At 58.1% G+C, this 22469-nt stretch overlaps 4 protein-coding genes across 20 annotated transcripts in view; 3 read left to right on the top strand and 1 right to left on the bottom strand.

The window, feature by feature from the left end:
* Positions 1–1205: 1205 nt before the first annotated feature.
* Positions 1206–14382, bottom strand: FGF21 (fibroblast growth factor 21). 2 transcript variants are annotated; one of them, XM_078359357.1, is made up of 5 exons: positions 13356–14382; positions 6113–12690; positions 5178–5579; positions 4041–4144; positions 1206–2386 (listed from the first exon to the last, which is right to left on the bottom strand). In XM_078359357.1, exons 3-5 carry the CDS (start codon positions 5410–5412, stop codon positions 2096–2098), a joined length of 630 nt encoding a protein of 209 aa, XP_078215483.1. In that variant the 5' UTR covers positions 5413–5579; positions 6113–12690; positions 13356–14382; the 3' UTR covers positions 1206–2095. The 2 variants fall into 2 exon arrangements, with proteins under 2 accessions (XP_078215483.1, XP_035141103.1); XM_035285212.3 differs by having other exon boundaries at positions 6113–14382.
* On the top strand, positions 7488–13406 carry FUT1 (fucosyltransferase 1 (H blood group)). 5 transcript variants are annotated; one of them, XR_013530828.1, is made up of 3 exons: positions 8267–8413; positions 10176–12107; positions 12470–13406. XR_013530828.1 is itself a non-coding variant. In XM_054249639.2 (2 exons), the coding sequence occupies exon 2, from the start codon at positions 10178–10180 to the stop codon at positions 11273–11275; it is 1098 nt and encodes a 365-aa protein (XP_054105614.1). In that variant the 5' UTR covers positions 7488–8016; positions 10176–10177; the 3' UTR covers positions 11276–13406. The 5 variants fall into 5 exon arrangements, 3 of the variants coding, with proteins under 3 accessions (XP_054105614.1, XP_017823699.1, XP_054105613.1); XR_013530827.1 differs by having other exon boundaries at positions 8499–12107; XM_054249639.2 differs by lacking the exon at positions 8267–8413 and adding an exon at positions 7488–8016 and having other exon boundaries at positions 10176–13406.
* Positions 14383–14498: 116 nt separating the features above from the next.
* Positions 14499–20344, top strand: IZUMO1 (izumo sperm-oocyte fusion 1). 12 transcript variants are annotated; one of them, XR_004738208.3, is made up of 10 exons: positions 14499–14722; positions 15733–16038; positions 16374–16448; positions 17138–17224; positions 17484–17504; positions 18177–18257; positions 18771–18871; positions 19135–19288; positions 19609–19886; positions 20080–20197. XR_004738208.3 is itself a non-coding variant. In XM_035285774.3 (10 exons), exons 2-10 carry the CDS (start codon positions 15804–15806, stop codon positions 20198–20200), a joined length of 1077 nt encoding a protein of 358 aa, XP_035141665.2. In that variant the 5' UTR covers positions 14499–14635; positions 15733–15803; the 3' UTR covers positions 20201–20344. The 12 variants fall into 12 exon arrangements, 10 of the variants coding, with proteins under 10 accessions (XP_035141665.2, XP_017823048.3, XP_078215482.1 ...); XR_004738207.3 differs by having other exon boundaries at positions 19609–19930; positions 20080–20195; XM_035285774.3 differs by having other exon boundaries at positions 14499–14635; positions 19609–19810; positions 20080–20344.
* A 153-nt stretch (positions 20345–20497) lies between these two features.
* Positions 20498–22469, top strand: part of RASIP1 (Ras interacting protein 1) — a 17831-nt gene continuing 15859 nt past the window's right edge. The window contains exons 1-3 of the mRNA XM_035285757.3: positions 20498–20597; positions 20832–20972; positions 21481–22166. Coding sequence (XP_035141648.1) covers positions 20836–20972; positions 21481–22166 — 823 coding nt within the window. The 5' untranslated portion in view covers positions 20498–20597; positions 20832–20835. The remainder of the gene's footprint in view (positions 20598–20831; positions 20973–21480; positions 22167–22469) is intronic.

The raw sequence follows: 22469 nt of genomic DNA, 5'->3' as shown, positions 1-22469 counted from the left end.
GTGCCTGTAATTCCAGCTACTCGGGAGGCTGAGGCAGGAGAATTGCCTGAACCCAGGAGGTGGAGGTTGTGGTGAGCCGAGATCGCACCATTGCACTCCAGCCTGGGTAACAAGAGCGAAACTCTGTCTCAAAAAAATCAAAAAATTAATAATAAATAAATAAATAAAAATAAAAATAGGGCCGGTGCGGTGACTTAGTCCTGTAATCCCAGCACTTTGGGAGGCCGAGGCAGGCAGATCACCTGAGGTTAGGAGTTCGAGACCAGCATGGCCAATGTGGAGAACCCCTGTCTCTACTAAAAACACAAAATTAGCTGGGTGTGGTGGCGCGTGCCTGTAGTCCCAGCTACTCGGGAGGCTGAGGCAGGAGAATTGACTGAATCCAGAAGTCGGAGGTTGCGGTGAGCCGAGATGGCGCCACTGCACTCCAGCCTGGGCAACAAGAGCGAAACTGTCTCAAAAATAAATAAATAAATAAATAAATGCTGGGCACAGTGGCTCACACCTGTAATCCCAGCACTTTGGGAGCCAAGGTGGGTGGATCACCTGAGGTCAGGAGTTTGAGACCAGCCTGGCCAACATGGCGAAAACCCATTTCTACTAAAAACACAAAAATTAGCTGGGCGTGGTGGTGGTGGTGCCTGTAATCTGAGGTACTCCAGAGGCTGAGGCAGGAGAATCACTTGAGCCTGGGAGGCAGAGGTAGCAGTGAGCCGAGGTAGTGCCACTGCACTCCAGACTGGGCGACAGAGCAAGATTCTGACTCAAAAAACCAAAATAGATAAATAAATAAATATTAAAAGTCAGTAAGGACCTATATGGAGGAATTCCAAATGTCAGCTCCTCTTGTGGAGACCCCAGACTCCCACCCTCCAGCCCCTCCTTTCTTAGAGCAGGGTGTCTACATCTGTAGTCCCCAATCCTCCTGGGACCCAGGTGTCTGGGTGTCCAACCCTCTGATTCCCCAGAACCTTTGGGCGTTACACGAGCACCAAACCCACCCCAGGATGCAGGAGTCCTTGGCTCAGATTTGAGGACCAAGAGATCTCATTCCCGCTGCTAAATGAAGCCAGAAAACTACATCTCCCATGAGGATGCGAGCCTGCTGTGTCACTTTGTAAAAGCTCCCCAGTTATTGAGGTAGCTCTGAGAAATAGTAACACAATGCCAGCACAAGTTGAGGGGGTGGAGACAAAAGTCCTGCCCTTTTATTTTTATTTTTTTTAACTTTTTTTTTTTTGTGCGGGGGTGGGGGCAGAGTCTCTACTGCACAGGCTGGAGGACAGTGGTGTGATCTCGGCTCACGCAACCTACGCCTCCCAGGTTCAAGCCATTCTCCTGCCTCAGACTCCCAAGTAGCTGAGATTACAGGTGCCCACCACCATGTCCAGCTAGTTATTATATTTATAGTAGAGACATGTTGGCAAGGCTGGTCTCAAACTCCTAACCTCAGGCAATCTGTCTCAGACTCCCAAAGGGCTGCGATTATAGGCATGAGCCACCAAGCCTGGCTTATTTATTTATTTATTTAGAGTCTTGCTCTGTCATCCAGGCTAGAGTACAGTGGTGCGATCTTGGCTCACTGCAATCTCTGCCTCCTGGGTTCAAGCGATTCTCCTGCCTCAGCCTCCTGAGTAGCTGGGATTACAGGCATGTGCCACCACCATGCCCGGCTCATTTTGCATTTTTAGTAGAGATGGGGTTTCACCATCATGTTGGTCAGGCTGGTCTCGAACTCCTGACCTTGTGATCTGCCTGCCTTGGCCTCCCAAAGTGCTAGGATTACAGGCATGAGCCACCTCGCCCGGCCAGTCTTGCCCTCTCAAAGAGCAGGGATAGTCCAGACTCCCTGAGGACGCTTTAGCAGGGTAGAAAAGTGAGGCCCAGCGGGAAGCCAGGATGCCGGGCCAACTTGAGGGGAGGTGGAAAGGGCAACGAGGAAACAGATCCCATTTCTTCCCTCAAATGCTCACACATGTTCACGGCCAACCTCCTCTCCAACTCTTTATTATCTCAAGTAAGAAAAATAAAAAAATAAATAAGATAAATAACCTAATAAATAAAGAGGAGATGCAATAGTAAACAGCCCGTAACCTCAGGAAGCGTAGCTGGGGCTTTGGCCTTGGGAAGGCCCCACCATGCTCAGAGGGTCTGAGGAGCCCACGTCGGGGGGCTCAGGGGCCAGGATTCCTGGCGGCTCTGGGGGTTCAGGGGGCAGGCCTGGTAGTGGCAGGAAGCGAGCTGGTCCTCGGGGTGCAGGGTCCCGGGGTGGTGACCTGCTCCCTGGCAGGTGCAGCGGGAGGCCGTGGGCCACAGACTGGTACACATTGTATCCGTCCTCAAGAAGCAGCTCCCGGAAGCTGCAGGCCTCGGGGTCAAAGTGGAGCTAGGGGACAAAGAACAGGATCAGAGACAGCGTTCCTCTATGTTCTCCTGTTGCAGGACACAGGAGTCCAGGCCCCAGACCCTCCTCCCTCAGACCCAGGAGTCCAGGTCCCAGTGCCTCCTCCCTCAGACCCAGGAGTCCAGACCCCAGCCCCTCCCCACTCAGACCCAGCAATCCAGGTCCCAGTGCCTCCTCCCTCAAACCCAGGAGTCCAGGCCCCAGACCCTCCTCCCTCAGACCCAGGAGTCCAGGCCCCAGACCCTCCTCCCTCAGACCCAGGAGTCCAGGCCCCAGACCCTCCTCCCTCAGACCCAGGAGTCCAGGTCCCAGCCCCTCCTCCCTCAGACCCAGGAGTCCAGGTCCCAGCCCCTCCTCCCTCAGACCTAGGAGTCCAGGTCCCAGTGCCTCCTCCCTCAAACCCAGGAGCCCAGGTCCCAGTGCCTCCTCCCTCAGACCCAGGAGTCCAGGCCCCAGCCCCTCCCTCCTCACACCCAGGAGTCCAGGTCCCAGCCCCTCCCTCAGACCCAGGAGTCCAGGCTCCAGCCCCTCCCCCCTCACACCCAGGAGTCCAGGTCTCAGCCCCTCCTCCCTCAGACCCAGGAGTCCAGGTCCCAGTGCCTCCTCCCTCAGACCCAGGAGTCCAGACCCCAGCCCCTCCCCCCTCACACCCAGGAGTCCAGGTCCCAGCCCCTCCTCCCTCAGACCCAGGAGTCCAGGTCCCAGTGCCTCCTCCCTCAAACCCAGGAGCCCAGGTCCCAGTGCCTCCTCCCTCAGACCCAGGAGTCCAGACCCCAGCCCCTCCCTCCTCACACCCAGGAGTCCAGGTCCCAGCCCCTCCTCCCTCAGACCCAGGAGTCCAGGTCCCAGTGCCTCCTCCCTCAGACCCAGGAGTCCAGACCCCAGCCCCTCCCCACTCAGACCCAGGAATCCAGGCCCCCAGCCCCTCCTCCCTCAGGCCCAGGAGTCCAGGCCCCCAGCCCCTCCTCCCTCAGACCCGGGAGTCCAGGCCCCCAGCCCCTCCTCCCTCAGACCCAGGAGTCCAGGCCCCCAGCCCCTCCTGCCTCAGACCCAGGAGTCCAGTCCCCTGTCCCTCCTCCCTCAGACCCAGGAGTCCAGGCCCAGTCCCTGCTCTAGGTAACAAACACCAACAGGAGATTTCTTTTCTACCCCAGGTCTGTCCTGCAGGACCCCTCCTGTCAATGCAGACTTCACAGAGAACATTCCAGCCCTCCGAGCAGTCAGTGCTCTCTCAGGCCAGGCTTGTGGGTCCCCCTAGCACCCAAGGTCCTGGTCACTTTCCTGGCCATGGCTTCCCTGAGCGTCCCTGTGCCCAGCAGGAGCCGTGCACACAGGGGCTGTGTGGGCAGGGGCAGGTGTCACTGAGTACTAGATGATCACCCCTGAGTCTCAGGCCAGGCTGGCTCCACACATCACGTGATTGAGGTCGTGGTGCCTTGGCCTGGGCCTCAGTTTCCTCATCTTGCGAACGCTGATGACAACAACCTCAACTTCCAAAGGTTGACATGAGATCAGGACGTGCAGAGCGATTAGAATCAAGTCTGGCTCCGGGGGATGAGCAAGACATGGCACCCCAGGCTGTGAGGGCGGCAGCCAGGAGGAGCGGTGGGGGCCGAGGAGGGTCCCGGAAACTCACCGATCCATACAGCGCCCCGTCTGGCCTCTGGCACAGGAACCTGGATGTCTTGACTCCCAAGATTTGAATAACCCCTGGCTTTAAGGCTTTCAGCTGCAAGAGACCTAAGGGGAGAAAGTGGTAAGGTGCCTAGAGGAACTCTTCCCACCCCGCTCTGTCCCAGCCCTAGGAGTCCAGGTGAAGCCCCCTCCTCCCTCAGACCCAGTGTCCAGACCCCAGCCCCTCCTCCTTCAGACCCAGGAGTCCAGACCCCCAGTCCCTCCTCCCTCAGACCCAGGAGTCCAGGCCCCAGCCCCTCCTCCCTCAGACCCAGGAGTCTGGACCCCAGCCCCTCCCCACTCAGACCCAGGAGTCCAGGCCCCCAGCCCCTCCTTCCTCAGACCCAGAAGTCCAAGTCCCCAGCCCCTCCTCCTTCAGACCCAGTGTCCAGACCCCAGCCCCTCCTCCCTCAGACCCAGTGTCCAGACCCCAGCCCCTCCTCCCTCAGACCCAGTGTCCAGACCTCCAGTCCCTCCTCCCTCAGACCCAGGAGTCCAGGCCCCCAGCCCCTCCTCCCTCAGACCCAGAAGTGCAAGACCCCAGCCCCTCCTCCCTCAGACCCAGTGTCCAGACCCGCCCAGCCCCTCCTCCCTCAGACCCAGGAGTCCAGGCCCCCAGCCCCTCCTTCCTCAGACCCAGTGTCCAGACCCCAGCCCCTCCTCCTTCAGACCCAGGAGTCCAGACCCCCAGTCCCTCCTCCCTCAGACCCAGGAGTCCAGGCCCCAGCCCCTCCTCCCTCAGACCCAGGAGTCCAGGCCCCAGCCCCTCCTCCCTCAGACCCAGGAGTCCAGGCCCCAGCCCCTCCTCCCTCAGACCCAGTGTCCAGACCCCCCCAGCCCCTCCTCCCTCAGACCCAGGAGTCCAGGCCCCCAGCCCCTCCTCCCTCAGACCCAGGAGTCCAGGCCCCCAGTCCCTCCTCCCTCAGACCCAGAAGTCCAAGTCCCCAGCCCCTCCTCCCTCAGACCCAGTGTCCAGATCCCCCCAGCCCCTCCTCCCTCAGACCCAGTGTCCAGACCCCCCCAGCCCCTCCTCCCTCAGACCCAGGAGTCCAGGCCCTAGCCCCTCCTCCCTTGGACTCAGGCCCTGGCCCACACTCACTTTCGGGACTCTGGTGGGCAGCCCCTGCCACTGTGCCATCTTCCCTGATCTCCAGGTGGGCTTCTGTCTGCTGGGCGTCATCTGTGTAGAGGTACCGCTGCCGGACTTGGCCTCCAAATTGCAGGAGGGGACTGGAGTCAGGGATGGGGTGCGCCTGGCAGGTTCCCAGCAGGAGACCAGCCAGCACAGAAACCCACAGTGCAGGGTGCTCCAACCCGACCTCCTCCGAGCCCATCAATGGCTCAGTCCTCGGGCGATATCCAGGGTGTGAGTGGGAGAAGCCGCGTGGTCTAGATCCGTGCCAGATTCTGCTTTTCCTGGTGAGCAGATCACAGATCACTGCTCAGCTGTCCTGAGTGCCTCGGTCCTCCTTCAGGTGAATCCTCAGCTGACAGGACACCCCTGTTTTTGGGGATAGATGTAGGAGCTCCAGAATTTATACCCAGACAGTTCCGCCCAATCAGCCTCCCTGCGCCTGAACCGTGATATTTGACCCACTTGGCAGAAACTAGAATTCCATCGTGGCAAGGGCAGCCTGAATGGATGGATGATGCAATCTGGGGGTCCTTTCAATGGGGGGCCAGACTCCTGGGTCTAGGGGAGGAGGGAGAGGAGGATCAGGTTAGCTGGGACTCAGACAAAAGGGGCTGGGAGCCCAGACTCCTGAGTCTCAGAGAGAAGGATCTGGGGTCTTGAGTTCCTGAGTCGGAGGAAGGAGGGGTGCTGGGATCCTGGGAAAACCACCTCTTGGCTCATTCATGCAGATCTCAAGAACAAGAGACATTTCTGACCCCTATCTGAATTTCTAAGTTTGTGGGAAGGGCACGGTCTGACACGGAGTTTCCTTGATCCTCAGCAAGGTGGCAATTGCTGGATGGAAAAGTGACCTCGGTAGGGACGCAGGGACCCAGTGCCCTGCCTTGGAAGCCTCTCACCTGGCTGCGGGCCGACCTCAACCTCCTCTGCCCCTGCTCAGATGCTCAGACCCTGGGCATCGCAGCATCCTCCTCCCTGATGCAATCCTGGTGTTTCTTTCACCAGAGAAGCCATCCCAGGCTCAGGCAGGTGCTCCTAAAATAACCTGGGGGAGGAGTGGGTGACAGTCTCGGACTGGAGTTGGCAGCTGAGCCAGGCTCTGAAGCAGGTGCCCAGAGGTAAGACAGGCTGGCTGATTGCCTGGAGCCCCTAAGGGTGCAAGGACAGGACTTCTACATCTGAGGGAGGAGGGCCTGGGGGCCTGGACTCCTGGGTCTGAGGGAGGAGGGGCTGGGGTCTGGACTCCTGGGTCTGAGAGAGGAGGGGCTGGGGTCTGGACTCCTGGGTCTGAGGGAGGAGGTCGGGGTCTGGACTCCCGGGTCTCAGGGAGGAGGGGTCCTTGGTCTGAGGGAAGAGGGATCCTGGGTCTGGACTCCTGGGTCTGAGGGAGGAGGGGCTGGGGTCTGGACTCCTGGGTCTGAGGGAGGAGGGGCTGGGGTCTGGACTCCTGGGTCTGAGGGAGGAGGGGTCCTGGGTCTGAGGGAAGAGGGGTCCTGGGTCTGGACTCCTGGGTCTGAGGGAGGAGGGGCAGGGGTCTGGACTCCTCAGTCTTAGGGAGGAGGGGCTGGGGGGGACTCGATTCCTGGGTCTGAGGGAGGAGGGGTCTTAGGTCTGGACTCCTGGGTCTGAGGGAAGAGGGGTCCTGGGTCTGGACTCCTGGGTCTGAGGGAGGAGGTCGGGGTCTGAACTCCCGGGTCTCAGGGAGGAGGGGTCCTCGGTCTGAGGGAAGAGGGATCCTGGGTCTGGACTCCTGGGTCTGAGGGAGGAGGGGCTGGGGTCTGGACTCCTGGGTCTGAGGGAGGAGGGGTCCTGGGTCTGAGGGAAGAGGGTTCCTGGGTCTGGACTCCTGGGTCTGAGGGAGGAGGGGCAGGGGTCTGGACTCCTCAGTCTGAGGGAGGAGGGGCTGCGGGGGACTCGATTCCTGGGTCTGAGGGAGGAGGAGTCTTAGGTCTGGACTCCTGGGTCTGAGGGAAGAGGGGTCCTGGGTCTGGACTCCTGGGTCTGAGGGAAGAGGGGTCCTGGGTCTGGACTCCTGGGTCTGAGGGAGGAGGGGCAGGACTTCTTGGGTGTGAGGGGAAGGGTCTCGGGTGCTCAGAGTCCTGAGCCTGGAGAGATGATGGTTAAACTTCTGGGAATCAAGTCGAACTCCTGAGTCCTTGACACTGATGTATGTTGGGTGGAGTCAGCATGCCCTGCTCCGGGTTGGCGATGCTGGAGGTGGGTCTTGGACCAGAGAAAATGCTTTAATTAGGTGACAAGCGGGCAGAGGCCTCTGTTCCTGGTGCCCGCCGCCACGGGTGCTGCTAACGGCACTGGAAGCAGACCCTGTTCCACTCCAGTCTCCAGCGTCGGAATGGCTGCTTCCGCGCAGTGCAGGTCTGGAAAGTAACAGTTTGGCACGGGACCCCAGAATTCTCCAAAAGGAGCCACTAGGGGCTAGGATTCTGGAATTTAAGTGTGGACGGGGTGGTGGGTGCGAGATCGGAGACCCTGGCGGGCGTGGGGGCACCTGCAGGCTGGAGGCCCCCGTGCGCTCCCGCGGCAGCCCGGCAAACAGGTTCTCCATTCCCGGGAGGACGCGGCAGGGGGCGGAGGATCGCCCCACTCGCCGGGACCAGGTGCGGGGGCCCTGCCCAGCCGCTGGGGCGTGGCCAGGCGCGAGGCACCCAGGTGCCTGGGGCCGACTCTAAGCCCTGGCGCCGGGAAGGAGAGGGCGGCGGATTGGACCTCCCGGCTACAGCTTTGCAGCTGGGCGCTCGGGCTCCGGGTCCACGCAAGGATGCGGCGGCTGCTCGGAAGCCAGGTAGGCTGCCCCGGGTGAAGCTTTCGTGCAGGTCAATGCCGGGGCGGCGGGGCGGGGCGCGGTCCCTCGCATCCCGGATCTGGGCAGCGGTGGGACCAGGGGCCATCGCCCTAGCCCCGGGCGCTGGGGCTCCGCGTCAGGGGAGGGGCGGGGCTCCATCTTTTAGGCACCTGCCCGGCCCGGGAGGGCGGAGGCTGCTATCCTCCCGGCCACGCCCCCTCCTTCCTCCCCTCCCCAAGCCCTCGCTGCCAGTCCGGGCAGGCTGCGCGGAGGGGAGGGCTGCGGGGCCGGAGAGCCGGGCGCCTGGCGTTCCGGGGACCGCCGGATAAGGCCAGCCTTGGCGGACGGCGCGCTCTGGCCACCCGAAGCGTGGATCTACCCACTTCAAGGAGCTCAGGTGAGTGGGGACTGCGGGTGCCTGGGACCCAGGAACAACTCCTTCAGAGCCGGAAGAAGAGGTACAACCCCAACCTCTTCTCTAGGTCTTCCTAAGGCTCTAGGACTCTCCACCACCTCCCCAGCCATTTCTCCTCCGGGACCAAGATCCTCCTTCCGCTCCTGATCCTCCAGCCCCTCTTGTTTCACACGGACTGTTTCTTCCATCATCACCTCTGTGGTGGATTTTGCCCCTTACAGGCAGGTACCCCTGAGAATCAGGCTGGTGGAAGAAGGAAGGATCAGTGGACCTTACAGGAGGGGAGACTCGAGATTCCTGCAGGAAAAGTGCAGGAACCTGCACCATGGCTATCGGTGTCTTTTGCTTTTTTTCTTTTTTTTCTGAGACGGAGTTTCGCTCTTGTTACCCAGGCTGGAGTGCAATGGCGCGATCTCGGCTCACCGCAACCTCCGCCTCCTGGGATCAGGCAATTCTCCCGCCTCAGCCTCCCGAGTAGCTGGGATTACAGGCACGCGCCACCATGCCCAGCTAATTTTTTGTATCTTTAGTAGAGACGGGGTTTCACCATGTTGACCAGGATGGTCTCGATCTCTTGACCTCGTGATCCACCCGCCTCGGCCTCCCAAAGTGCTGGGATTGCAGGCTTGAGCCACGGCGCCCGGCCTTTGCTTTGTCGTTGTTGTTGTTGTTAGACAGGGTCCCTCTCTGTGCCCAGGCTAGAGCGCAGCAGTGCTGTCGTGGCTCACTGTGGGATGCAGTCACCATAGCTCCTGTGTAGCTGAGACCACAGACACAGGCCACCATGCCTAGCTAATTTTCTTTTTCTTTCTTTCCCTCCTTTCTTCCTTCCTTCCTTCCTCCTTCTCTCCCTCTCTGTCTCTCTCTCTCTTTCTTTCTTTGAGATGGAGCTTCACTCTTCTGCCCAGGCTGGAGTGCAATGGCGTGATCTCAGCTCACAGCAGCCTCCGACTTCTGGGTTCAAGCGATTCTCCTGCTTCAGCTTCCTGCGTAGCTGGGATTACAGGCATGTGCCACCATACCGGACTAATTTTGTATTTTTAGTTGAGATGGGGTTTCACCATGTTGGTCAGGCTGTTCTTGAACTCCCGACCTCAGGTGATCCGCCTGCCTTGGCCTCCCAAAGTGCTGGGATTACAGGCCTGAGCCACCACGCCCAGGCCATGCCAAGCTAATTTTAATTTTTCTTTTTGAGATGGCACCACCGTGCCCAGCTAATTTTTGTATTTTTAGTAGAGACGGGGTTTCACCATGTTGACCAGGATGGTCTCCATCTCTTGACCTCGTGATCCACCCGCTTCGGCCTCCCAAAGTGCTGGGATTATATAGGCGTGAGCCACCGCGCCCGGCCACTAATTTTAATTTTTTTTTAATGTAAAAGTAGAGTCTTGCTCTGTTGCCGAGGCTGATCTGGAACTCCTAGGCTCAAGAGATCCTCCCATCTCAGCTCCCAATATGCTGGGCTTACAGATGTGAGCCACAGTGCCCAGCCAACCCATGGCTACCTTGAAAACCACTTCACTGTCTTCCAATCCCCCACGCCCAGAGATCACAAAGCTCTTATCCCTCAAACCTAGGACTCGGACTCTCCCTACCTCAGCCCCAGGAGTCTAAACCTTTAGCTTCCTCTTTCCCTGCAATGGAGGGAAAATGAACTCCCGGCCTCCCTCTCCTCCCCCATCCCTCCTCAGCCGCCCCTGCTCAACCTCTGCGCATCTGCTAATTCTCCTTTCCTCCCCTGCAGCCATGTGGCCCCTGAGCCATCGTCACCTCTGTCTGGCCTTCCTGCTAGTCTGTGTCCTCTCTGCAATCTCCTTCTTCCTCCACATCTACCAAGACAGCATTCGACACGGCCTAGGCCTGTCGATCCTGTGTCCTGACCGCCTGGTGACAGCCCCCGTGGCCATCTTTTGCCTGCCGGATTCCCCGATGAGCCCCAACACCTCCTCTCCCTGTCCCCAGCACCCTGCCTCCCTCTCCGGCACCTGGACTATCTACCCCGATGGCCGGTTTGGTAACCAGATGGGGCAGTATGCCACGCTGCTGGCTCTGGCCCAGCTCAACGGTCGCCGAGCCTTCATCCTGCCCGCCATGCACGCCACGCTGGCCCCGGTCTTCCGCATCACGCTGCCCGTGCTGGCCCCGGAGGTGGACAGCAGCACGCCCTGGCGGGAGCTGCAGCTCCACGACTGGATGTCGGAGGAGTACGCGGACTTGGGGGACCCTTTCCTGAAGCTCTCCGGCTTCCCCTGCTCCTGGACGTTCTTCCATCACCTCCGGGAACAGATCCGCAGTGAGTTCACTCTGCACGACCACCTTCGCGAAGAGGCGCAGAGTGTGCTGCGGCGGCTCCGCCTGGGCCGCTCGGGGGACCGGCCGCGCACCTTTGTGGGCGTCCACGTGCGCCGTGGGGACTACCTCCAGGTGATGCCTCAGCGCTGGAAGGGCGTGGTGGGCAACAGCGCCTACCTCCGGGAGGCCATGGACTGGTTCCGGGCAAGGCACGAAGCCCCGGTGTTTGTGGTCACAAGCAACGGCATGGAGTGGTGTAGAGAAAACATCGACGCCTCGAAGGGCGACGTGATGTTTGCTGGCGATGGACGGGAGGCTTTGCCGTGGAAAGACTTTGCCCTGCTCACGCAGTGCAACCACACCATCATGACCATCGGCACCTTCGGCTTCTGGGCTGCCTACCTGGCTGGCGGAGACACTGTCTACCTGGCCAACTTCACCCTGCCAGACTCAGAGTTCCTGAAGATCTTTAAGCCGGAGGCCGCCTTCCTGCCCGAGTGGGTGGGCATTAACGCAGACCTGTCTCCACTCGGGACATTGGCTGAGCCTTGAGAGCTGGGGAGACTTTCCAGAATAGCCTGATCTTTCTTTTTTTTTTTTTTGAGACAGAGTTTCGCTCTTGTTACCCAGGCTGGAGTGCAATGGTGCGATCTCGGCTCACCACAACCTCCGCCTCCTGGGTTCAGGCAAATTATCCTGCCTCTGCCTCCCGAGTAGCTGGGATTACAGGCACATGCCACTATGCCCAGCTAATTTTTTGTATTTTTAGTAGAGACAGGGTTTCACCATGTTGACCAGGATGGTCTCGATCTCTTGACCTTGTGATCCACCCGCCTCGGCCTCCCAAAGTGCTGGGATTACAGGCGTGAGCCACCGCGCCCGGCCTAGCCTGATCTTTCTAGAGCCAGCAGGCTGTGGCTCCAGAAGCCTGGCATCTTCTGGAGAAGCTTGTGGTGTTCCTGAAGCCAATGGACACCCTTTCCAGAGCGATTCTAGTTGGGAGAGTTGGAGAGAAGGGGGAGCTTTCTGGAACTGTCTGAACATCTAGAACTAGCAAAATGTCTTTTTCTGATGGCTGGCAGGCTATTCTAGAAGCCACAGTGCCCACCTGCTCTTCCCAGCCCATATCTAGAGTAGTTCCAGATGACTGCCCCCAGGAATAGGAAACTCTCCCTCTGCTCTTTTCTAGAAAAGGGTTACCTCTCCCCTGAGTCCTCAGAAGACTGAAGGAACACATGAATGGTCCAGAGCAAGCATTCAGCAATTCCTTTTCTGTGTTTCTGGAGTGATTCTAGAGGGAGACTTGTTCTAGAGAGGGCCAGGTCCGATGGCTGTGAAGAACCCTGCAGGGCCCTTCTGGAGGGGATGGGTTCTGGAAATCCAGGTAACTAAAGTGAAGAATCTTTTCGGTTTTTTGTTTTTGGAGACAGGGTCTTGCTCTATTGCCCAGGCTGGAGTCTGGAGTGCGGTGTCACGATCATAGCTCACTGAAACCTCAAATGCCTGAGCTCAAGGGATCCTCCTGCCTCAGCCTCCTGAATAGCCGGGACTACAGATGCACACCACCACACCTGGCTAATTTTTGTATTTTTAGCAGAATCGGCGTTTCACCATGTTGGCCAGGATGGTCTCAATCTCCTGACCTCATGATCCACCTGCCTCAGCTTCCTGAAGTGCTGGGATTACAGGCATGAGCCATTGTGCCTGGCCCAGCTAATTTTTTTTTTTTATGTTTTATTTTTGTAGAGACAAGACCTTGTGATATTGTCCAGTCCGTTTGTTGTTGAACTCCTGGCCTCAAGCAATCCTCCCACTTTGGCCTCCCAGAATGCTGGGATTACAGACGTGGCCAAGTGAAGAATCTAATGAATGTACAACTAGAAGCTCAGTGCCCAGCATTGCTGGAAAGATCGACATGAAAGACAAACCATGTCTAGTTGGCCGGCGTCTTGCTCTGTTCACAGTCTCTGGAAAAACCAAGGTAGTTGGTGAGCAGAGCGGGAGTTTGTCCAACCCGGTCCCCAGTCCCTCAAAGACTTTTTTTCATTTGTTTCGAGGCTAAAATGTGAAAGTGGGGTGAGGGATCACTGCTAAACGGTGCAGCTTCTGGAGCGGAACTTTCCAGGGAATCCAAGAACACCTCTTTTTTAAAATAGTAAACTGCCAAGACCTGCATATATTGGCTCTGAGTTCAGGCTGCCACTCACAATGAAGGAAGTTGGTCTTTCTCTGTAGGTGGGCCGCTGGGGGTCTGGGATCTGATTTCTGGAAGTGTGCAGGCATAAACACACCCTCTGTGCTTGTGAAAAGCTGGCAGGTGTTGTGCTCATTGCTAATCACTGTCTGCCCCTGAACTCACGAAACCACTACATCTGGCTTTGGGCAGGTCTGGGATAAAAGGATTTAAAGTTATGCAGACCTTGGACTCAGCCTCAAACCCAGGCAGGAGGGCGAGGTCTGGCCAAGGTGGACAGGATTGTTGAGATCTCAGGAGCCCCCTGCTGTTTTTCGGAGGGTGAAAGAAGAGTCAACTGTGATCACATCCCCCGTCTACTCATCCCATGCTTCTAGGCTTCTCACAGAGTTACAGGTACAGTGAAATTGTACAGTTACAGTACAGTTCCCAACTCACCTGCCACAGGGAAGAGAGCAGGAGGTATGAATTAAAAGTCCCCAGCACCAATCCCTGTCTCTGCGGCTTTTTTTGGAACAAGAGCGGTGTGTGTGTGTGTGTGTGTGTAAGTAGTGAGAGAGTGGAGGAAAAGGCGGGGTGCTTCTAAGGACTTTTTTTTTTTTTTTTTGGAGGCGGAGTCTAGCTCTGTGGCCAGGCTGGAGTGCAGTGCATGATCTGGTTTACTGCAACCTCCACCTCCCCGGTTCAAGCGATTCTCCTGCTTCAGCCTCCCAAATAGCGGAGACTACAGGCGCACGCCATCACGCCCAGATTTTGTTTTTCTGGTAGAGATGGGGTTTCACATGTTGGCAAGGATGGACTCTATCTCCTGACCTCGTGATCCGCCCGCCTCGGCCTCCCACAGTGCTAGGATTACAGGCGTGAGCCACCGCGCCCGGCCTTGAGGACTTTTATTACTCGAGACTGAGAGTACTGTCCCTACTTAGATCTGACAGCCCCTTGTTGCTGGACTTGTGTGACTCGTGGCCTCGGTTTTTCTGGTTCCCTGTTTCGATTACACAGGAGAGAGAGACCTTCCAGGACCCAAAGGTCTGAGCCCCTAGTTGCTCGCTCCTGGACCCTCAATATTGGCCCCCAGCCTTCTCCTCCCCCTGGGACCTCCGCGTGGGAGAAGAGGCGGAGGCGGGAGCGAGCGGATAACCATTGAACTACATTTCCCGGAAAGCTATGGGGTTGGCAGCGCTAATCAGCTACGGACAAAGAGGCCCCAGGGCATTCTGGGAGTCGTAGTCCTAGGGCTAAACCGTTCACTTCGTGGCTCGACAGCCGTTTCTAAGGGCCGTGATGGGGTCGGCAGCGGCGTAGGGCGCCGGATCTGGCCGAAAGCCTAGGTCCTGGGGCAGTGGAAGGAGAGGAAGCTGAAGGCCGGAGCCCGGTTCTTGACTCTGGAAGCCAGAGCAGTCACAAGGATTCCTCTTCGGCAAATGCTGGGAAAGTTCTAGTATGAAAAGGCTGCAGCCTCTGTGACGTCATGGAGCGAGAGGGGGGGCATCCCTCCGTTACAGTCCAATCAGACAGAGCTGGGTTTCTGGGCGGGGCCGAGGAAAATCCCAGGGAAATGTCTCTAAGGGAATTCCGGCTGAGAAGCTGGGAGGAGATTGCAGGAGTTCCTTGTAGAGAGGGGATCCTCCGTGAATCAGAAAAGCTCTCGATTTTACGCAACCAACCTTACCCTCATCCCCTACAAAATCCTTGATTTTAGCCCTTGGAAAATTAGCGTGAGTGGTCCTGACCCCGGTTCCTCTTTAAAAGCCCCCAGAACCTGGACTGGGCCTCCCGACGAACCCTAGTGTTAGAGGACACAGGTCAGGAACCGCCCTGTTTGGGGTGCATCACTGTTAAGGGCGCAGCGAGGCTCCTTTCCTTTTCTTTTTTAATTTTTTTTTCTTCGAGACGGAGTCTCACTCTGTCGCCCAGGCTGGAGAGCAGTAGCGCAATCTCCGCTCACTGCAACCTCCACCTCCCGGGTTCAAGCATTCTCTGCCTCAGCCTCCCGAGGCGTAGCTGGGATTACAGGCGCGCGCCACCACGGCCGGCTAGGTTTTGGTATTTTTAGTAGAGACAGGGTTTCACCATCTTGGCCAGGCCCCTCTTGAACTCCTGACCTTGTGATCCTCCCGCCTCGGCCTCCCAAAGTGCTGGGATTACAGGCGTGAGCCACCGCGCCTGGCTGGGGCTCCTTATTCTAAGCAGAAAGGTGCACGCTGCAAATTGGGAGTCCGTTAGTCTTGGGGAAGGGTGAACAAGCACCCCCTGGGTCTGGGATCGCTTGGAGTCTTAAGTGTGTAGTGGAGTCCCAAGGTTTAGGAATTTGGAATGTGTTTTGGTTTGGGAGGAGTTTGGAGTTTGATAATGTCGTGGTTGAGTCTGTATTAGATGATTTATTGGTGTGAGCATTGAATTTTCAGCTTGAGGTTCAACAGGTTTTGGGGGGCCCCCAGAGGAGTGCCTCAGTGTTGCATTTAAGGGTTGGCGTTCAGGATCACGTCAATTTGGGGACTTGTAAATTTCATAGTTTGGGAGTCTGGGAAGGGGCACATGGGGTTGGAAGATTCCAGGTCCTGAGTTTGGAGACTTATGAGTGCTTCCTGTTTACCAGTTTTTCTGATCTGTCAGTTGGGATGCAGTGAGAACCCTAAATTTGGGGTCCCCTAGATTGGGGCTCAGTTTCACCCTTTGGAGGCATTTGGTGAAGGACATATGTCCTCTTTATTTGGAGATTTCCTGAAGATCCTCGTTTCGCAGTTTGGGGACCCCACGGATAGGGTGGCCCAGTGGGGTTTCTTAAGACGGGCTTTGGCTTCTCTCCCTTTAGCTTTCTCCTGCTCTCGGTTTGGGGTGAGAGCACCCTTCCTAACAGTCTCTGGGAACTGCGCGCTGGCTGCAATGGGGCCGCATTTTACCCTCCTGTGTGCGGCGCTGGCCGGTTGCTTGCTTATTGCCGAGGGCTGTGTCATCTGTGACCCGTCTGTCGTGCTGGCGCTAAAGTCCTTGGAGAAGGATTACCTGCCTGGCCACCTAGATGCGAGCCTTCACAAAACCTTAATGGATAAAGTAGAGAAGGCCGTGGCAGATTTCCAGAATCTGTCACTTACTGAGGATGCCTATATGGGAGTCATCGGTGAGGACAGTGGGGAGCTCGGACCCCTGGGTCCTAGGAAGGAGGGGGATAACACCAGGGGGAGGAAGAGGCTGACAGCAGGGTCTCCGGGATTCAGGAATGGAGAAGGCCAAGATGCAAATTCCGAGGTTCCCCAGGGCTAGTAAATATTGTATTCCCTATCTGTAGCTGGCAATTTTATGTAATAAAACTACAACTCCCAGAAGGCGACGGCCGGCTGGTCCCTTAACCAGGCCTATCTTTGCCCAGTAGCCTCATGGGTATTGTAGTTTCTAAGACTAGGCGCTCCAATGAGACAGTAAGGCTGGAATCTGGGGTTGTATGTCCCCTGACAGATGAGGACACATTGCAAAAGGCTTCCTGGAGTTTGCTGAAGGATCTGAAACGCATCACAGACAGTGATGTAAAAGGTAAATGTACCAAGGGAGTGGGGATCAGAATCTCTCAGAGAACCCAGGGCTAGTGATGCCCTGGTCTCTTGGTCAGATACTGGGCTCTGGAACCAGACTGCCTAGGTTCAAATCCCTGCTCTGCCACTTCCTAGCTGTATGGCCTTGAGCAAAGGACTTTGAAACTCTCTTGGCTCTAAAATGCTCCCTCAGTTGTTCAGTTTAAATGTGTATTGCTGGCCAGGCACAGTGGCTCATGCCTGTAATCCTGGTACTTTGGGAGGCTGAGGCAGGCAGATTGCTTGAATTCAGTAGTTTGAGACTAGCCTGACTAACATAGTGAAACCTTGTCTCTACAAAAAATACACACACACACACACACACACACACACACACACACACACGGTGGTGTGTGCCTGTAGTCCCAGCTACTTACGGGGTTGAGGCAGGAAGATTGCTTGAGCCCAGGAGGTTGAGGCTGCAATGAGTCATGACCACACCACTGTACTCCAGCCTGGGTGGCAGAGTAAGACCCTGTGCCCGCCATCCCCCAAAATATGCATTGCTTAGCCCAGTGGCTGGCATTATGTTAGACGGTCAGTTTTAGTGCCCTTCCCTGAGAAGGCCAGAAGGTGGAATGCCTGGCAGGCTCTGCAGGCAGAAGCAAGCTTCCAGCACCTCACACGTGGGATGCTGCGGTGTTTCCCCAGACAGTCTGTTCGTGAAGGAGCTGTTTTGGATGCTGCACCTGCAGAAGGAAGCCCTTGCCGCCTCTGTTGCTCGATTCCAAAGAGAGGGTGAGAGAAGATGGGAGCCCGTGTTCCCAGCTCTTCTTTCCACGATCCCAGAGCCCCTGTCTCCAGCCGCTTACTTCTCCAAGCCCAGTTCCTCAGCTTCTCCAAGTCCTTCTCCTTCAGACCTAAGTCTTTTTCTCCTCTAACCCAAGAGCCTAAAGCCCAGCGCTTCCCCCAACCCCCTCTCCCATCGTCTTTCATTTAGAAATCTGATTCTGGCATCTCTTTCTCTGTCTCTCTCTTTTTTTCTCTTTTGACACAGCTTATTGTCCCAACCAATGTGGTGAGTCCAGATTACAGAATTACAGAAGCTAACCCTCTGCTCTTCGTCTGGCCCTCTGAATAGTGAACCTCCCCACTCAACTTTTTGGATGCTGGTGATTTTGCCATTCTCTGCCTTGGAGAGGTTTCTGAGTCTCCAGTATACTTTCTCCACCTTGGATTTCTTGGGGAGCAGGTCATATTCTACTTACCTTCTTTTTTTTTTTTTGAGACGGAGTCTCGCCCTGTTGCCCAGGCTGGAGTGCAGTGGCATGATCTTAGCTCACTGCCACCTCTGCCTTCCAGGTTCAAACACTTCTCCTGCCTCAGCATCCCAAGTAGCTGGGATTACAGGCGCCCACCACCATGCCCAGCTAATTTTTGTATTTTTAGTAGAGACAGGGTTTCACTCTGTTGGCCCAGCTGGTCTTGATCTCCCGACCTCATGATTTGCCCACCTTCGCCTCCCAAAGTGCTGGGATTACAGGCTCGAGCCAGCGCAGCTGGCCTCTACTTACACTCCTTACTGAGCCTTGTTGGCATCCACTTCCTACCCACCTGTGTCCTGGCCCTGGCCCTTTGCCTGACCATCTAGGAATGTCGTAGATGACCTGGCCCCAGCCCTTGGCCCTGACTTCTCCTTGTAGCCATGGCTCTTACTGGGCAAATACAAGCCTTGACCCCGCCCCTCCAGGCATGATGCTGCAGACTCTGATCTGGTGCATGAACTGCAAAAAGGAGGTTCACGCTTGCCGAAAGTCCTACGATTGCGGGGGTAAGAGAACTGGACCCAGCAGGAGGAATTGGTGCAGGTGGGATGGGGTTGAGAGAAGAGACAGTCTCGAGCCTAGATGTGGGTGTGGGAGCAGCAGACAAGAAAAGGCAGGGTTTAGGCTGGGTACAGTGGCTCATGCCTGCAATCCCAGCACCTTGGGAGGCTGAGACGGGAGGCTTGCTTGAAGGCGGGAGTTTGAGACCAGCCTGGTCAACATAGTGAGACCCCCATCTCTACAAAACAATTAAAAAGTTAGCCGGGTGTGGTGGTGCCTTTCTGTAGTCCCAGCTACTTGGAAGGCTGAGGCAGGAGGATTGTCTGGACCTAGGAGTTGGAGGCTGCAGTGAGCTATGATCATCCCACTGCACACCAGCCTAGGCAAAAGAGTGAGACCTTGTCTTTAAATTAAAAAAAGAGAGAGAGACCAGGTGCAGTGGCTCCAACTCAAAAAAAAAAAAAAATGTAAGAGGATGAGGGAGGGTTGAGTCTCCCACGGTCATCCCCCACCACCAGAGCGCGACGTGGAGGTTCCACATATGGAAGACATGACCCTGGACTGTGAGTTAAACTGGCATAAGGCTTCCGAGGGCCTCACTGATTACAGCTTTTACAGGGTGATTGCAGCTTCTGCAACCCTTGAACTCCCTAGACTGCAATGCTTGTGTTCTGGATCCAGGGGCCTGCACCCATGACTCTCACGACCCAGGAGGGTGGTCTAGTAGGTGTGGTCTCTACTGACCTCTGGGGACCCCATGCCCTGACCAGTGACACCCTGGATATCCACCTCCCATCCCGAGGCCCTGTGATCTTCTCACCCCAGTACTCCCCCAACCCCTGAATTCCCCAGGCCTCAGTGACCCCTTGAGCTTGGGTCTAGGTTTGGGGGAACAATACTGAGACCCTGGTGTCCAAGGGGAAAGAGTCCACCCTAACCAAGCCCATGGTGGGTCCAGAGGATGCAGGCGACTACCGCTGCGAGCTGGGCACCGTGAATTCCAGCCCAGCCACGATCATCCTTTTTCACGTCACAGGTCAGTGCTGCGGGGTTGAGAGAAGTGTAGGATTCCGGGTCCAGAGGGAATGGGGAAACCGGGGAACCGCTGCGGGGGCGTGGCCTCTGCGATGGGGGCGTGACTTCCTGTTGGGTGTGGCTTCAGGGCACGGGGTGTGGCTTCCTGCCGGGGGCGTGGCCTTTGACCCTGAGGACAGGGGTTCCCTTGGGTGTGTTCGGGCTTGACGCTGTTGGAGGCGTGATTATCCCTGGGATGGCTGGGTACTCTTACGGGCTGGCCTTTGCCAGGGCAGGAACTCCACACCCTGCCAAGACTGCTCTTTACGCTTTCTCTAACAGTGTTGCCCAAAAGGGTCGAGGAGGAAAACCCGTCTCCAAACATCGTAACTCTGGGGGAGGCCAGCCCTACCCAGATCTCCGAGATGACCTCGGAGTCGTCCATAACCCTCCAGCCTCCGAAGCCAGACAGCATGCTGAAAGGCCGCCTTCTGGGGCTGCTGATCTGGGGCTCCGTGGCACTGATAATTGGCCTTACCTTTGCGTGAGCAACTCATTGAAGATGGCAGGCTTGGCTTGGAGTGAGAGGCGAGGCTTCCAGGAACCCAATGCTGAAGCTGGTCTGGGCGCTACTGAGAACTGAGAGTGGGACTTTTCCCGAGGGGTGGGTCTGGGTGGGCTTGCATAGGAGGACTTCGAAGGGCGAGGCTTAGATAGTTGCTAGAATAAGGTGGGTGTTGGGAGGGGTGTTCCCCACTCAGTGAGTAAGTACCTAACCTGGTTCCATGACCTGCACCCCACTCCCACCCCTAGGATATTTTGTCGAAGGAAGGTGATCGATTTCATCAAGTCCTCACTGTTCGGCCTTGGCAGTGGAGCCGACGAGCAACCCCAGGTCCCCAAAGAAAAGGACACAGATTCGATGGACCAATAAAGATTTATCTTGTTGTCTAAGCATCTGACTCACTCCCCGGGACGGGACTGATCCTAGCCTTCGGTTCCCCGAGAGGAGAGGTCTGGGGATGGGCTCCATCCTGAGGGAAGAGGGGCAGGAAACCGGGACCCTTGGGTCCTGAAGGGGACCAATTGACTGCGATGTAATTCCAGAATCAAGGAATGGGGCAGGGCCAGCCCTACCCAGATCTCCTCCCCCAGGCCTGGTCTCCTCACAGGACGCCCCCTCCCCGCTCTTCCTGCCGGGTTTCCTCTTGCCTTTTCCTGTCCCCCACCCAGTGCTGGGAGCCGGGGCAGAGGCAAGGCTGACCGAGAGCAGTGGAACTGACCCAGGCCAGCGGAGCCAGGGCCTCCGGGTGTGCCGGACCCGAAGCAGGGTAAGAGCCAGGGACCCAGCAGCCCATACCACTCCTCCCCGGACCCCAAGACTCAGTCCCCCCGCCATCTTCCATCCCAGGACCCAGGAGTCCAGGGTCCCATCCCTCTCCTCCCCCTGGACTCGGGAGTCTGAGCCCCAGCCCCCTCCTCCCTCTGACTCGGAGTCTAGGCTCCCTCCACCCTATTCCCACTAGAGTGCCTTAAGAGTCGGGGCCTTACCCACCCGCCCTTAGGGCCATGCTATCTGGTGAACGGAAGGAGGGCGGAAGCCCTCGCTTTGGGAAGCTTCATCTCCCCGTCGGCCTGTGGATCAATTCCCCCAGGAAGCAGCTGGCCAAACTGGGAAGGCGCTGGCCCAGCGCGGCCTCTGTCAAGTGAGTGCCATCTCTGCAGAACTCCTCCCCCTGCACACCTGCCTCCTTCTGTCCCTGTTCACGGCCCAGTCCCTGCAAAGGGTTGCCTCCCGTCCTCGGACTGAATTGGGCAAGCGAGCTGGTGGGCAGGGGGAGACAGTGGGGCGCAGCCATACCAGGGCGCCGCGAGGGGAAGAGCTAGGCCTGGAGGTGGAGGGAGGCCGGATGGGCACGGGGATGGGGACAGAAGGAGCGGGGAATTGATTCACCTTCCTTCCTGCCCTCCCTGCTCACCTCTTGGAATTTCCTTCTGTGGGACTTGCCTTTATTTATTTATTATTTATTTATTTCTCTCTTTGCCTCGCGTCTCTGTCCTCACCGCCACCCCCGCCCCGTCCATCCACCCTGGGTCCCTGTCCTTCTCTCTCTGGGTCTCTGCCCACTTCTCTCCTAATCTGTCCCCCGCCTCCGTCTTGGGATGTCTTTCTGGGTCTCTCTCCCGCCACTCTGTTCCCCGGCGGACTCCCAGATCTTCTTCGTCGGACACGGGAAGCCGCAGCAGCGAGCCGATACCCCCGCCTCCGCCGCACGTGGAGCTGCGGCGAGTGGGCGCGGTCAAGGCGGCCGGGGGAGCCTCCGGTAGCCGCGCCAAGCGCATCTCCCAGCTCTTCCGGGGCTCGGGGACCGGGACCACGGGGTCCGGCGGCGCGGGAGGCCCTGGGACCCCGGGAGGCGCGCAGCGCTGGGCCAGCGAGAAGAAGCTGCCGGAGCTGGCGGCGGGCGTGGCCCCCGAGCCCCCGCTGGTCACCCGCGCCACGGCGCCCCCGGGGGTCCTCAAGATCTTCGGCGCGGGACTGGCATCGGGCGCCAACTACAAGAGCGTTCTGGCCACGGCGCGCTCCACGGCGCGCGAGCTCGTGGCCGAGGCGCTAGAGCGCTACGGCCTGGCCGGCAGCCCGGGCGGCGGCCCCGGCGAGAGCAGCTGCGTGGACGCCTTCGCTCTGTGCGACGCGCTGGGCCGGCCGGCGGCGGCGGGCGCGGGGAGCGGCGAGTGGCGGGCGGAGCACCTGCGCGTGCTGGGCGACTCGGAGCGCCCGCTGCTGGTGCAGGAGCTGTGGCGGGCGCGGCCCGGCTGGGCGCGGCGCTTCGAGCTGCGCGGCCGCGAGGAGGCGCGGCGCCTGGAGCAGGAGGCCTTCGGGGCAGCAGACGGCGAAGGTGAGCGGCGGGCGGGGCTCCGAGGCGGGCACCCCGGGCCAGAGAGGCGGGGCCCGTGGACAGCACCTGGGCGGGGCTCGTGGGGCCTGGGCGGGGCTCGTGGGAGGGGACTGGACGGTTTGTGTAGGACTCTAGCCGGTGGAGGCAGGGCTGGACCTCGGCAGGTGGCGGCCAGATGGGGTCGGGGGGTGGCGGGGGCCTGAGAGTTGGGTGGGGCTTGTTGATTGGGTGGGAATTTTACAGGGGTCGGGCTTGGGGCTTAGGCGGGGCGGGGGCCAGTTGTTGATGGTGGCTTGGAGTGGC

The sequence above is a fragment of the Callithrix jacchus genome, chromosome 22 (genome assembly GCF_049354715.1).
Source record: "Callithrix jacchus isolate 240 chromosome 22, calJac240_pri, whole genome shotgun sequence".
NCBI lineage: Eukaryota > Metazoa > Chordata > Mammalia > Primates > Cebidae > Callithrix > Callithrix jacchus.
This window is presented reverse-complemented; position numbering and strand designations above follow the sequence as displayed.

What these genes read in the sequence shown, in the direction of transcription:
- FGF21 (XM_035285212.3), bottom strand. Translation starts at nt 5,412, where the DNA reads ATGGGCTCGGAGGAGGTCGGGTTGGAGCACCCTGCACTGTGGGTTTCT. An exon ending in TGCCCACCAGAGTCCCGAAA is followed by an intron (nt 4,145 to 5,177) that starts GTGAGTGTGGGC and finishes TTCTCCCCTTAG; the next exon opens with GTCTCTTGCAGCTGAAAGCC. An exon ending in ACGGGGCGCTGTATGGATCG is followed by an intron (nt 2,387 to 4,040) that starts GTGAGTTTCCGG and finishes TTTGTCCCCTAG; the next exon opens with CTCCACTTTGACCCCGAGGC.
- FUT1 (XM_054249638.2), top strand. Translation starts at nt 10,082, where the DNA reads ATGAACTCCCGGCCTCCCTCTCCTCCCCCATCCCTCCTCAGCCGCCCC.
- IZUMO1 (XM_035285774.3), top strand. Translation starts at nt 15,804, where the DNA reads ATGGGGCCGCATTTTACCCTCCTGTGTGCGGCGCTGGCCGGTTGCTTG. An exon ending in TGCTCGATTCCAAAGAGAGG is followed by an intron (nt 17,225 to 17,483) that starts GTGAGAGAAGAT and finishes CTTTTGACACAG; the next exon opens with CTTATTGTCCCAACCAATGT. An exon ending in AAAGTCCTACGATTGCGGGG is followed by an intron (nt 18,258 to 18,770) that starts GTAAGAGAACTG and finishes CCCCACCACCAG; the next exon opens with AGCGCGACGTGGAGGTTCCA.